General features: G+C 38.1%; 2 protein-coding genes across 5 annotated transcripts in view; one reads left to right on the top strand and one right to left on the bottom strand.

Moving 5' to 3' along the window:
- Window positions 1-1,544: 1,544 nt before the first annotated feature.
- LOC137996859 (ras-related protein Rab-39B-like) lies at window positions 1,545-5,514 on the bottom strand. 4 transcript variants are annotated; one of them, XM_068842475.1, is made up of 3 exons: window positions 5,421-5,514; window positions 4,871-5,223; window positions 1,545-3,241 (listed from the first exon to the last, which is right to left on the bottom strand). In XM_068842475.1, the coding sequence occupies exons 2-3, from the start codon at window positions 5,085-5,087 to the stop codon at window positions 2,730-2,732; spliced, it is 729 nt and encodes a 242-aa protein (XP_068698576.1). In that variant the 5' UTR covers window positions 5,088-5,223; window positions 5,421-5,514; the 3' UTR covers window positions 1,545-2,729. The 4 variants fall into 4 exon arrangements, with proteins under 4 accessions (XP_068698576.1, XP_068698575.1, XP_068698577.1 ...); XM_068842474.1 differs by having other exon boundaries at window positions 4,871-5,161; window positions 5,421-5,511; XM_068842476.1 differs by having other exon boundaries at window positions 5,311-5,506.
- An 18-nt stretch (window positions 5,515-5,532) lies between these two features.
- The window catches only part of LOC137996858 (solute carrier family 35 member F1-like), a 13,891-nt gene continuing 6,923 nt past the window's right edge, over window positions 5,533-12,500 (top strand). The window contains exons 1-3 of the mRNA XM_068842473.1: window positions 5,533-5,632; window positions 8,664-8,961; window positions 11,042-11,201. Coding sequence (XP_068698574.1) covers window positions 5,568-5,632; window positions 8,664-8,961; window positions 11,042-11,201 — 523 coding nt within the window. The 5' untranslated portion in view covers window positions 5,533-5,567. The remainder of the gene's footprint in view (window positions 5,633-8,663; window positions 8,962-11,041; window positions 11,202-12,500) is intronic.

Raw genomic sequence — 12,500 nt, 5'->3', positions numbered from 1 at the left:
AGATGTCAGCAGCCGTGGCATGACTCTTCCTTTCACGCTCTCCTCGTTACGCCTCCGCGCTTTTCGCTCTCCCGCCCCCCCTTACCCGTTCCTTTTTTCACGTCCACTCAAAAGCGCGGTCGCATATCTCCATCTATTATTAGCGAGCGTGAAAGGGACTGTCGCAAATAGTATGCTATGGTGCTCCGCGCGCGCGGAGCTCCGCTATAACAGCTGACGTAGAGAAACGGGTCCGAGACTACATCATTCAGAGTGTTTTTTAAAAGAATTCTAAACACGTCTGTGAAATGGTGACAACAGTGAATACGTTTTGGGATATCGGCAATTTTAATCACTTGTGATAGGGAAAAAGGAAAGGAAGGAAAGCAAAGGAACTTTATTCAAGTGTCTAGTCGATTTAGCGCTGGAGCACTAATTGGGGACACTGTAAACTGAAATTAACAATCAACGCAAATCAAGTCAAATGCTGGTTTTTGAGGAGAGGGGAAACCGGAGAACCCGGAGAAAACCTCTCGGTGCAGAGTAGAGTACCAACAAACTTAACCCACATATGACGCCGAGTCGAGGAATAGAACCCTAGCCCCATTGGTGGGAGGCGAGTGCTCTCACCACTGCGCCATCCCTGCACCCTCTACCGTTTTGCACATTGTAAGTTTTTCGAGTGTGTACAATTGAATTTCGTCATTTGTACTTATTAGCTGAGAGGAAATAAAGTTTGAAAAGTTGGAAGTTGTGTGAAGCTGTTTAGAAAATTGCATAGAAGTTGAGATTTGATTCGTTTTTCAAAGGCGTCAAAGAAAAAGCAACTTTATTTGAGACTTTTCGGAAGGGGAACCAAGGCAAAATTTTTGAAAATGGCCAAGTGTAGGCAAACCTACGGAAGCTAAATTTCTAGGATCAAGTAATTAGTATGCATTGAAAGTTCAGACCGCAGCATTTATCGATGCAAAATGCGTCTAGGAAAAAGATCTGTAAACTCAGTGAATAAAAATAAGTGAGAACAGCAACATTGACAACAAAAGCAACAACAATAATAATAATGAAAAAAGTATGTGATAGAGTGTACTGATAAGTGGTATGACCAGTAACCCTTGTCAGCCGTGTGCAGAGAATGAAGAAGTGACGACAACCTGGACCATGACGATCTACACAGAAAAAGTACTGAAACGCAATCACACAGATATTACTCTAGTGGGCAAAGATACACAGGGGAGGACACCATATACGGGACTTCGTGGCCGAGTGGATTCATGAGCTCTTTTCGTGCGCTCAGCACAGCAGAGGACGCGGGTTCAAATCTCGCAGTGGGAAGGTAAAACGGTAAATTACCGTACGGTGTTGTAATTGTTCCCCAGATCCCCGCTTTTTCATTTTCCGCGGGGTATGCACATTTGAGACCACGAAGAAGAAAAACGACAACAACAACAAAAAGGAATGGGCCCGAATTGTTAACGTGGCTGCCTGCGGCATCCCACAAAATTACACAGGGCAGGATTCATCTATTTTGTAGGCAACATGTTATTACAGAATGCCCACATTAGCCACCAGTTTAAAAATTTATTTTATTCCATCTGCTTTTTTTGGTCACTTGTTAAGTAAAACTAACACCTGCTGATACTACATGTATCTATATACAATGTAAGTCCCCAGACTCTAAGCAAAGTGATTTCTTTCTACATAGAGAGCAATCCCTCTGTCGGGTTAAATTCTGCTACGAGAACTAAAACTTGCATTTTTTCCGCACAACCTCATTCATGCCATGGTAAAAAGCAGCATCACTGTACAGCCAGTAACACCACAGCACCTGACACCATGACATGTTGCAATTGACAGTTGAAATTAAAGTTCTTCAAGAGTTATTATAAATTTTTGCTTCCAAAACTCCAGTAACCAATTAAAAAAAATGATAACCATTACACGTCTTCAATTTCAATAAAATTACACTGTTTTCATGGCTGAACTTTTATGTTTGAACAACTTCTGTTTGTCCATCTCCCACTTTAAATGAAGGAACACATTCTCTGAAATAGCTTACCACAACAGGGAAAAATAACAATAATAATATTATAAAAGAAAAATACAATTACATCCTTTTCAGAGGGAAGGTACAGGTGTGATATAGTAAAACGGGATCCTTGCATAAAAAGGATGCAAACATTGCTGGCCAAGAAAACTGGATGATATTTGCATTTACATGTTGTACCATCTGCCACTTAAAATAACACTATTACTATCAGTATCATAATTGCTTTTTTTGGTTGTCACTTCCATTAAGTCTACAATTAAAAAAGAAAGTGTTCATAGAGTTGATAATTCACGAAACATCTGAACATAGTATTGACTTTCATATGTTTTGTACTTCATATGAATTATTGTTATTTCTTTTTTCAATATACTTTACAATTGATACCAAAAACCTGACAGCTACGATATTTATAGCAAATGGAAAACTTGTTAGAGACCAAAGGCTCAAAAGGTGGGAACGCCTTGAAATATCTCAGGAGACTTAACTTATACACTGCAGTACAATGTAACCATTGATCCATCACAGATAAAATCAGGAGAACTTAAAAAATCAGGGAGACTTTATACACTGTACTAACTATTGATCTATCACAGATAATTATTATGTTCAGGAGAACTTGGAAAACCTCAAAATTGTTCAACATTCCTGAAATACTTTAAGGTGTTAACTGCATTCCGAGTATGACAGTAAGAACATTGAATAATCAGCTCTTGCAACATCTTCTAGACTCCTGATGTTCCAGTAAATCTTCTGCTGACAGCGTGTGTCCTATCCCTAGAACATCTGTTGGACGCATGGGCAAGGCTTTTATACCATCCCAACCATCTTTCAGTCCCAGGTCACCTCGTTCCATTCGTTTGTAGACCTCTTCAGCAACACTAAAAAAAGCTTCCTCCACGTTGCATAAAACCTTTGCTGATGTTTCTATGAACATCATGTTGTTTGCTTCTGCAAAACGTTCTCCCTCTTCTGTTGAGACTACTCTCCTCGATTCCCTGTCGACTTTATGTCCTACCAACATAAACACAACATCCTGTTCTTCAACACACTGTCTAGCTTCTGTTAACCAGTCTTCAACATGAAGAAAAGATTCTCTGCTTGTAATATCATAAATTATAAGGCATCCAACTGTGTTTCTGTAGTAGGAATAAGTAATGGAACGAAATCTTTCTTGCCCTGCTGTGTCCCAGATCTGTAATTTTATTCGAACATCAGCTAAAAACAAAGCAAAAAACAACACTGTGAAGTCTTGTTTAATTAATAATAATAATGGTAATAATAATAATAATGATAATGATAATGATAATGATAATGATAGTGATAATGATAATAATAATAATAATAATAACAACAACAATAACATTATTATTATTATTATTATTATTATTATTAATACTATGTGGGGTAAATAATCCAATCTCTTGAATTTTGTGCATTTTTGTCCAGCTTTGTATGTGACTGTCTCTAAAAATCATTGACAAGATCTTTAAGGTTCTTCAACTATTCAAAGCTTACAACCATCTTAAAGGCTTTTTGGGGATCTTGCCTAGATTCTTATACTGACTCATTACTTTCACATTCAACTGTTGCCACATTTCATGCAATAAAAAGAGCTTTATTTGCAATCAACTGTTGCAAGTCAAATGCAAAAATTAAGGATAAAAATAGACTCAGAAGAAATACTTTGGTCTACTACTAATTATCCATTGCCTTTACTTTTAACTACGGTACACATGATGGTTCGCTGGAGAAGTATGGTGCCGTTTTCTGCCTTAAATTGAGCAGTGATTGTGATTTAACTATGTTACACGTCTCAAAGTTACACACCAGAGTAAAAGCTGATCAACTTAATTTTCATTATCGGTAAAACTAGAGTACCTAGAGAAAGCCATCCGAGAGAAGCTTAAAGAGCCTACACACTTAACCCACATGATGCCAGGTTCAGGAATCAAACCAGCAACACTTCTTGTCTTGTTAGAAGGTGAGCATTTTCACCACTGCCCCAACCTTGAATCTTTCATTTTAAGTGGCCAAAATGCTGCCAAATATACAAGTATTTGTTGACATTGTGCCCCTGGAATCCTGTGACAAGTTTAGTTTCACATTTCAAATATTAAACACAAGGCACTTATGTATATTGCTTTTTATCCACCTAAAAATATATTCATTTAAAGTTAATTTTTTTGTCATTGATGTTGTTCCCCTGTTTTATCAAGTAAGAGGAATGTCTAATATGCAATAAGTAATGAACAGTGAGAATTTACCTGTTGGTAGACAGTGCGTTTTTGATGATTCTAGTTCGAATTTATTATTTCATTCACGGACCGGTACCTTGTAGGTAGTGTCCACAACATATCTTTCTTTTTTCTAACGTTCTTAGAAAACACCAAAGGAACATGAATTCTTTATATGTTTTGAAATCCTTTACATAAACATGGGTGGCAAAATTTGAAGTAATCCTAAACGAGGATCGAAGTAATTCTCTCTATCAATTAAGATCGACGGATGACACATGCAAGATGCACAAATATAGATACCCACGTGAGTGTTTTCATTGCTGAAAGTGTCAAACCTGTTTAGAACTCGATCGGAAAGAAGTGTCATCAAAACAAATCCGGGTATGCATTAATTTCCACGATAATTGTTTGAAAGTGGGGAATTATGTTGTGCGACTAGGGGAAGAACGAGGAGGTAAAGATGAAACTATTTTAACGAAACTTGAGCGCATTACATGTACATTATTGATACAATGGGCTTAAATCGCAATATCAGTACGAAGAGGTCTAACAATATCGCAAATGTTTTTAACAACTATTTAAAAAAAGAGCTATTTAAAGATCTCACCTGACAGCATTACAACTCTGACATGAAAATCAACGCCAACAGTGGGGTCTGAAGTATCGATGAACTGTCCTTCTGTAAACTGCCGCAGAAGGGATGATTTTCCCACGGTGCTATCCCCGATTAATATAATTCTGAACTGATAAAAATATTTCGGTTTGAATCGTGCCTTGTCTGTACTGTTATGTCGATTCTGCATCGCTATATAACCAGCAGCCATCTACGAACTGCCTCAAGAATTTCTTTGATGAAACAAAATCACAGCAGAATTTCCAACTCCAGATCCGATAAATCCTGTAACAAACAGCGGATATAAATGAAAGGCTTCAAGAAAGCCAACCTGTCCCGCTTACATTCTGTAAAAAAATGAACATATTAGTGAGGAGAAAAGATGATAAATCTCATATCGTTGTGTGGAGGCTGTGGGAGGTCTATACACTTACATACGATGGAAATCCAACGATTCGAGCTTGCCAAGGGGTACCCACAGATATGAAATATCAAACTATAGAAAATCCGTTTTACGCTAAAGAGAACAAAAATTGTGAAATACCTTTGATAACTTAGCGTAAATAACACATTTGCAGGATAGGAAACCTAAAAGCGATACATCGATCAATGCTTCTCTGGAAACAACACGGCAGCAGGTCTTGCCAAATTTGGTCATATTTCCCATATATAGAACTACTCGACTTTTAATATGGCGGACGAATTTGAGGATCCTGTGACTAACAGTTCGTCTTTATCAGGAAGGATATTTAATCGGTAAGAGTTGGTTTTTGGAGGAAAATTATTTTCAGTTGATGACGGTTCATCTTATTCTAAATCTACTTTTTGTAATAACTTTTGCGGTTTTATGCCTCGCTGGTTGATAATCCGTGAGCCATGCAAGTCATACGTGCTAGACACGTCGTTAAATAAGTTTTACTATGTTTAGCTTTAAAAGAATGTTCGTAAAAATAAATCTAAATTAAGCCTCAAGAAGGATTAGGACTAGCTAGTCATCGATTAGTCTTAAATTTTGGCTTTTTCTTCGTGTAGAAGACACACATGACGTAAAACAATAGAACAAGAATCGTGAAACAAATTGTTTCACGAATCAATCAGAATTTGAAAGAAGGGGTAGTTTCTAAAGAAACTGTGGTGCTGCGTCGGTGGGGAAGTAGTATACAAAAATTTGGTTTTATCAACGGAGTTGATAATGTAAATTGGCCACCGTACAGAGATTCTACGGTGGCCAATTTACATTATCAACTCCGTTGATAAAACCAAATTTTTGTATAGAATTTGAAAGCCCTAGAGACCCCTTAAGCTTTTGTTACATCATGTGTGTCTTCTACACGAAGTAAAAGCCTAACGTTTACTATCATGGCTTGCAAGACAAAGGGGAGAGGTGGAAAACACTGACCCCTAGTCCATGGACCCTACGGACTACCCCAAAAATACTATTTCAAGGGAGTACTATTGGTCGTAAGCAGCGTCAAAATTAGTTCTAAGCCTAAACATTCATTTTAAACAGCGTTGGTCAACAGTACATGTATTTAAGTTTAAGCACCCATTTTAAAAAGGTTAGCTTACAATAACTGTTGTGATAGCCGATTACTTCATGTATTGAAGTGAATCGAAATGAAACCGGTGCAATTCCTAAATTAAATCGTATGTGGCCGTGAAGACAAACATGAATAAGGTACATGCAATGTAAGTGCATATAATCAATTCAGTTCTTTCAATAGTACTCAATCAAAATAGTATTTGGTAAAGTTAGTCTTTTTTAGGGTAGTCTGTTGGGATAGTCCGTCGGGGTAGTTCATGGACTAGGGGTCAGTGTTTTCTACTCTCCCATCCTATACTTAACTCTGATAGGACTGTGACCTCTAGTTGATAAAAGTAATTTGACCTGTCTGTAGATTTAAAAGCCAACCAGCATGATATTGGTTTTCAATTAATCAAGTACAGTGCAGGATTGTCATTAAGTTCTGTAGCAGGTGCAACACTCAAGATTTCACCAGTAACCTGTAACCAAAGGCCATGTAAAGGAAGGCTCAAAGGGCCTGAGCCCCTAGGGGGGTCTGGGTGCATGCTCCCCCTGAAAATTCTTAAAATTAGACCCTCGGAAATGCATTTTCCAGCATTCTGAGGTGCAAATTGTGTATTCTCTCAATCAAAAAGTGATGAAAATAAAAAAGGGCAAAAAGATATTAGCAATTTACAATGAATAAAAATATTTACTAACCATGTGGAAATGGTCATGCATCACAAAACCATGAAAAATGGTCAGCGGAATCCCATTTATATCAACTATGGTGCATTGATAATGATTTTGTTGCTGAAAATGGCATCGAAATCCAACATTGACCTATCTCCAAAGGTTTTTTACAGAAAATGTTTGGATTTTTACCAAAAACACATCTTAGAATCAGGAACACAGACAACACAAGGCAGCAATAATATTTTCTCCAGAAGGTAAATTTTTTATAAATTATACTGTAAATTTCAATTTGTTTCGCTCCATGAATATTCATTCTGCAGGAACCATCAGCCGTAACAGGTGGGCTCAGCCGTAACAGGTGTTACAGGTTATGGCCCCTAATGACAGCCCTGCATTGTATGACTGATGTAAATGACCTTTATCTCATGAGTACACGTAATACTTGTTATTATTATTAAATGTACATCATTGATTCCTCAGTATTAAAAAAAAAGATTAGTATATTAATTTTAATTGCTCAGAGTTGGTTTTTGGAGGAAAATTATTTTTAGTTGTTGACGGTTCATTTTATTTAAAACCTTGTTTTTGTAATAACTTTTTCGGTGTTATGCCTCAAGGGTACCTTGTAAAGGGTAGGGGGGTGCAGTGGGTGCAGGGATGGTGCAGTGGTGAGAGCACTTGCCTTCCACCGATGTGGTGCGGGTTTGATTCCCCTACTCTTTGTCATATGTGTGTTGAGTTTGTTGGTTCTCTACTCTGCACCGAGAAGTTTTTCTGTGGGTACTCTGGTTTTCCCCTCTCCTCAAAAACCAACATTTGACTTGATTTGTGTTAATTGTTAATTTCAGTCTACAGTGTCCCCAATTGGTGCTCCAGCACTGGAGCAACTGGACACTTAATTAATTTAAAAGTTCCTTTCCTTCCCTTTCCTCATCGAGAGAGTAAAATTCATTTGCATTATACATACAGTGGACCGTAAATTGGTACAATGAATAGGCCATTTCCGAGTTCATGTTTGCCTCCTCATCAAAGCGAGTCTAAGTGTGAAGTTTTTGTGATGGTAATTAGGTCTACTTCACATATGAATAAAAACTAATTTTCATAAGAAAAACTTCGCACTTTGACTCGTTTTGAAGAGGAGGTATTCATGAACTCGGAAATGGCCTATTTATTTCCTAGTATTTCAATGAAAATTTTTTCAATAAGAGCCAGTTGTCATCGAAACTACCCACCTATTTTGCTTGAATTTACCACCTTTGACTGACAAATTACTGATTGAATAGGATGATAGAATAACGTGAGAAATGGGTCACAAAACACAAGCCTTGGATGTCAGCCAAGTTTTGTTCATGAAAAAGCAAAATTGCTTGAACATGTAGAAAATACAATGATTCTAAGAGGCCGACATTGGACTTGTGATCTCTTCTCTGTGTATATACATTGTATACTCCTTAATTTTCCACCTACTCACTTTCTTATCAAAACCCTTGATGTACCCTATTCACGCAGTTAATATTAATTAAAAACTCCTATTTGGCTGCCACACATTTAGACATTTTATACTTTGCATGACTTATTTAATTGCAGAAAATTTCTAGGAATTCTTGCTTTGGGTCAGCTTCTTTCCTGGCTTGTCTGTGGAACTGGAATCTTCAGCCAACTCCTAGTCACAAATTATGGCATTGAAATTCCAACTTCGCAAAGTTTTTTAAATTACTTGTTATTAGGACTGGCTTATACCACAGCACTGTCTTGCCGCCCCAGGGATTTCATAGTCACATTAAAAGAAAGAGGATGGAAGTATTTTATCTTGGCACTCTTTGATGTCGAAGCTAATTTTTTGGTTGTGAAAGCCTATCAATACACCAATCTCACCAGCGTCCAGGTAGGTAATAGCAGAGCGTGCGGAACACCACTGGTACGAAAATATGGTAACCCATCTGTGCGAGAAAATTTGGTTTTGGTCAGCCGTACAACCGCACGACCATGCCACTTTACGTACATCCACCCTTCCATACATGCCAATGTGACCAGTATCAAGTGACCACATCGCAGGCTCAAGTTTAGGTCTCATCGAAGTCAGCTGTTTTTTTTTATTTTTAAGAGTTGACCTGCTGACCAGGTACTTGGTTTCAATTGGATCACAGGCTCAAGCAAAGTTAACTTATTGTAAGAATAAATAAACCAGGAGCTTCGCTTTTAGGCTTGGCTAAATCTAATATATTTAGTCTTGAGTGTAAGCCATCTTGTATACCAAACATTTCAAAGAGGAATGGGGTTTCTTGTTCCCCTCTCCACCAAATCTCACTATACCTTGTTCCTTGACTGGTTTGGGTTGTGGGGGTATTGGCTATGGCTGACACTTCTGATCATGTGAGGGAAATTTTATTTTCTCTGATTTTTTCCGAGTCTTGATGTTATCAGTGAGAGTCCTGAATAGTATTCTTGATGATTTTGCATTACCCTTTCCCTCTTTCACCTGAGGGTAACAATTTTTCCCTGGTACTGGTAAACAATTTTTTTCTTTTTTCCTTTGTCTCATATATTCATCATCATGATCTGAAAAAATTGAAGCATAACAGATTTTACTCTGTCTAATGCCAGACAATTTTACTCGTCAATGGAGACAGCTTCAGGGATGAGAGGTTTAAGACCATTTATGCAATCTCTAGCATGTGGCAAACAGCTTGACTTCTGGCAGTATTTTGCTTCTGTGGTCTAATGTTTGTCTTAGTCCCTTCAATCTAATCCAGCCAGCTGACCACAATAATATTATTATTGCTGTTAGAGATGGCAGAGATGAAGTTATAATGCCCTTGAAAGCTCTTGAAGAAAAGACTGCATAACTGTGTCCCAGGTCTCAGTTGTTCAAAAGGTGGATAATGCTATCCACCAGATAAATCACTTAATCCAGCGGATAAATGCTAGCAAAACCTTCGAACAACTGCATGGGACCTGGTTGGTGAGATTGAGCCAATAAACAGTCTGTTATAAGTTCTTTTCTGCGAAGACTTGAAAGTGGAGCAAATGCAGATTCGATTGCATTGGAAACACTTTCTCCTCAGTTAGTTAAAGACACTGTGTCGGTCTGGCCCTGGTTAAGCTGAGATTACATGTATATGTAAAGCCTTCAACCTCCTCCTCAGAAGTCTCAGTAGTTTCAGTGAGCACTGACAGCCGACAACAAGCATTTATTTAGCTACTTCACGCACAGAAAAGTTGGCTACTTTTTTCCTAAATCGAAGCAAATTTTTAGACTCTCAGATTAAAATACATTTTGATGATAACAACATTTATAACAGTCAGATACTCAAACTAGCCGACAACTTCAAATTGTAAATATTTCATTCATCAAGTCCTCCACGGGAACAAATGAGCCCAACAAATTGACCTGCTCTCAAATGTGTGGCTTTGTAGCTCAGTTGGTAGAGCGTTGCATTTGGCATCGCAGAGGTTATGGGTTCTAATCCGATTGAAGCCACCTGAATTTTTAAGGTGCCTATAAAAACAATTATTGCTTAAATTTCCAGCAAAGTGTGAGGATAAATAATTATTTTAACTGCAAATTTTATGAAACTCTTATAAAAGTCTGATGCTACATGTACAAGCAATTGCAAAAAGAGTTGAGACACTCATTGTTAAATGTAAACCGTACAATGCATGCCATATTCAAGTCAGTGCATCCCCAACCCCCCTTCCCCCCCCCCCCCCAAGCAAAGTTGTTCCCATTTGCATTTGCCATTCAAACTAAAGGGTATCAACATTGGAAAAGGGGGGAGGGGAGGGAGGGGCATCAAGACTTTCTTATGAATTGGAAGATGAGTTTTAGGAAGAAGAGGTGAATTTTCGATTTAGTGTCTCAACCTTTTTGCAACTGCTTTTAGAACTAGTGAGCCAACCAGATGGCATTTAAAAAAGAAGGTCCTTTTTAATCAGAATTTCTTCTCTTTTTCTCCTCATCTTAGGTGTTAGACTGTTTTACTACAGCATCAGTTTTAGCGCTTTCATGGCTGTTTCTAAAAGTTCGCTACCAATGTTTACATTACCTTGGTGTGGCAATCTGTTTGATTGGGATTGCGTGTCTGGTCATAGCAGATTATTTTGGTTCACGTAATTATGGGTCAGGTGCGTATAAGAGTAATATAAGAGTTGTTTTTGCATGCAGCCTGTTGCAAAGTTTATCTGACTATTGTTATTTAGTAGACTGTATCGTCTTCATTATTATTTTATTATTATTTTCATCTTTGTGAACTGGATGTCTTGATCTTTTTCTCGTTTACTTAGCTTCCTAAGGGAGCTAGTCATAGCCCATGACCAAAGGTTCCTTAGAGTTTTCTCCTTACTCTACTCCTGTAATTCCTTTTCTCAAAATCCATGCTGTTCCTAGTAACTTAGTTTTCTGGAGTTATGAAATACCAATTTTGACATCCAACTTTCCCAGTCACTAGCTTGTCCAAGGTTTTTGATACACTTCCCAATGATCCTACATCACTAATATTGGTACCACCTGCACAGTTTCCACATTCTTGCAATTTCTCTTTTAATGTCCTCAATACTTTTCAACTCTTTTCAACTCTCTTTTCACTCTCTCTTTTCAACTCACCAATTCTTTTATCCGCTGGTACAGCAATATCAATAATAGTGACCTTTCTCTCCTGTTTATTTACAACTATACACTGTCCGGTCTTCTGGCTTCAATGACATGATCTCACTGTATGTTCACGTCCCACAATAGTTAATAAACCTCATCATTTTCACTTACACTGTCAGGTGCATGTTCGTACCACTTGTATTTCTCACACAACTTCCAATGAACTGCTTTTGCAACATTGTTGTGTCTCTGCTTACATAGTCCCTTTGGGCCAGCTTTTTACACTCACAGACAATAATTATGATGGTTTACACTCACCTTTCTTGCCACATAGCCTACATAATGGCATGTACTAAAACCAGGTACACTGGAACACTCCGGAACACCGGAACACCCTGGAAGTAACCCAAAACCCTCAATTTGGCTAATCCTAGGCCTAACTAGGCCTTAAGTTGGTTTTTAGGCCTAGGGTTAGCACACCGGAACACTCCGGAAGGTAGGGTTAGCCGTTAATTTGGCTAACCCTAGGCCTAAAAACCAACTTAAGGCCTAGTTAGGCCTAGGGTTAGCCAATTTGAGGGTTTTGGGTTACTTCCAGGGTGTTCCGGTGTTCCGGAGTGTTCCGGTGTTCTGGGGTGTTCCGGTATTCCTGGTTTTAGTACATGCCCTACATAATGGGGATTCCACCGTTTTGTCAATATGGTATTTTACATAGTTAGTCCTAAGAGCTTGTTCTTGACCTGCACAAATATTAAAGTGCTTCTGTTTGGGCCTTCAAGTCCGCTTTTCGCAGCAGCTCCATGATTCTTTTTATGCATGCATCGTTTCTGGTA

Source organism: Montipora foliosa, chromosome 3, assembly GCF_036669935.1.
Source record: "Montipora foliosa isolate CH-2021 chromosome 3, ASM3666993v2, whole genome shotgun sequence".
In the NCBI taxonomy this organism is placed as follows: Eukaryota; Metazoa; Cnidaria; class Anthozoa; order Scleractinia; family Acroporidae; genus Montipora; species Montipora foliosa.
The sequence above is the reverse complement of the archived record's forward strand: the minus strand, read 5'-3'. Positions and strand labels throughout refer to the sequence as shown.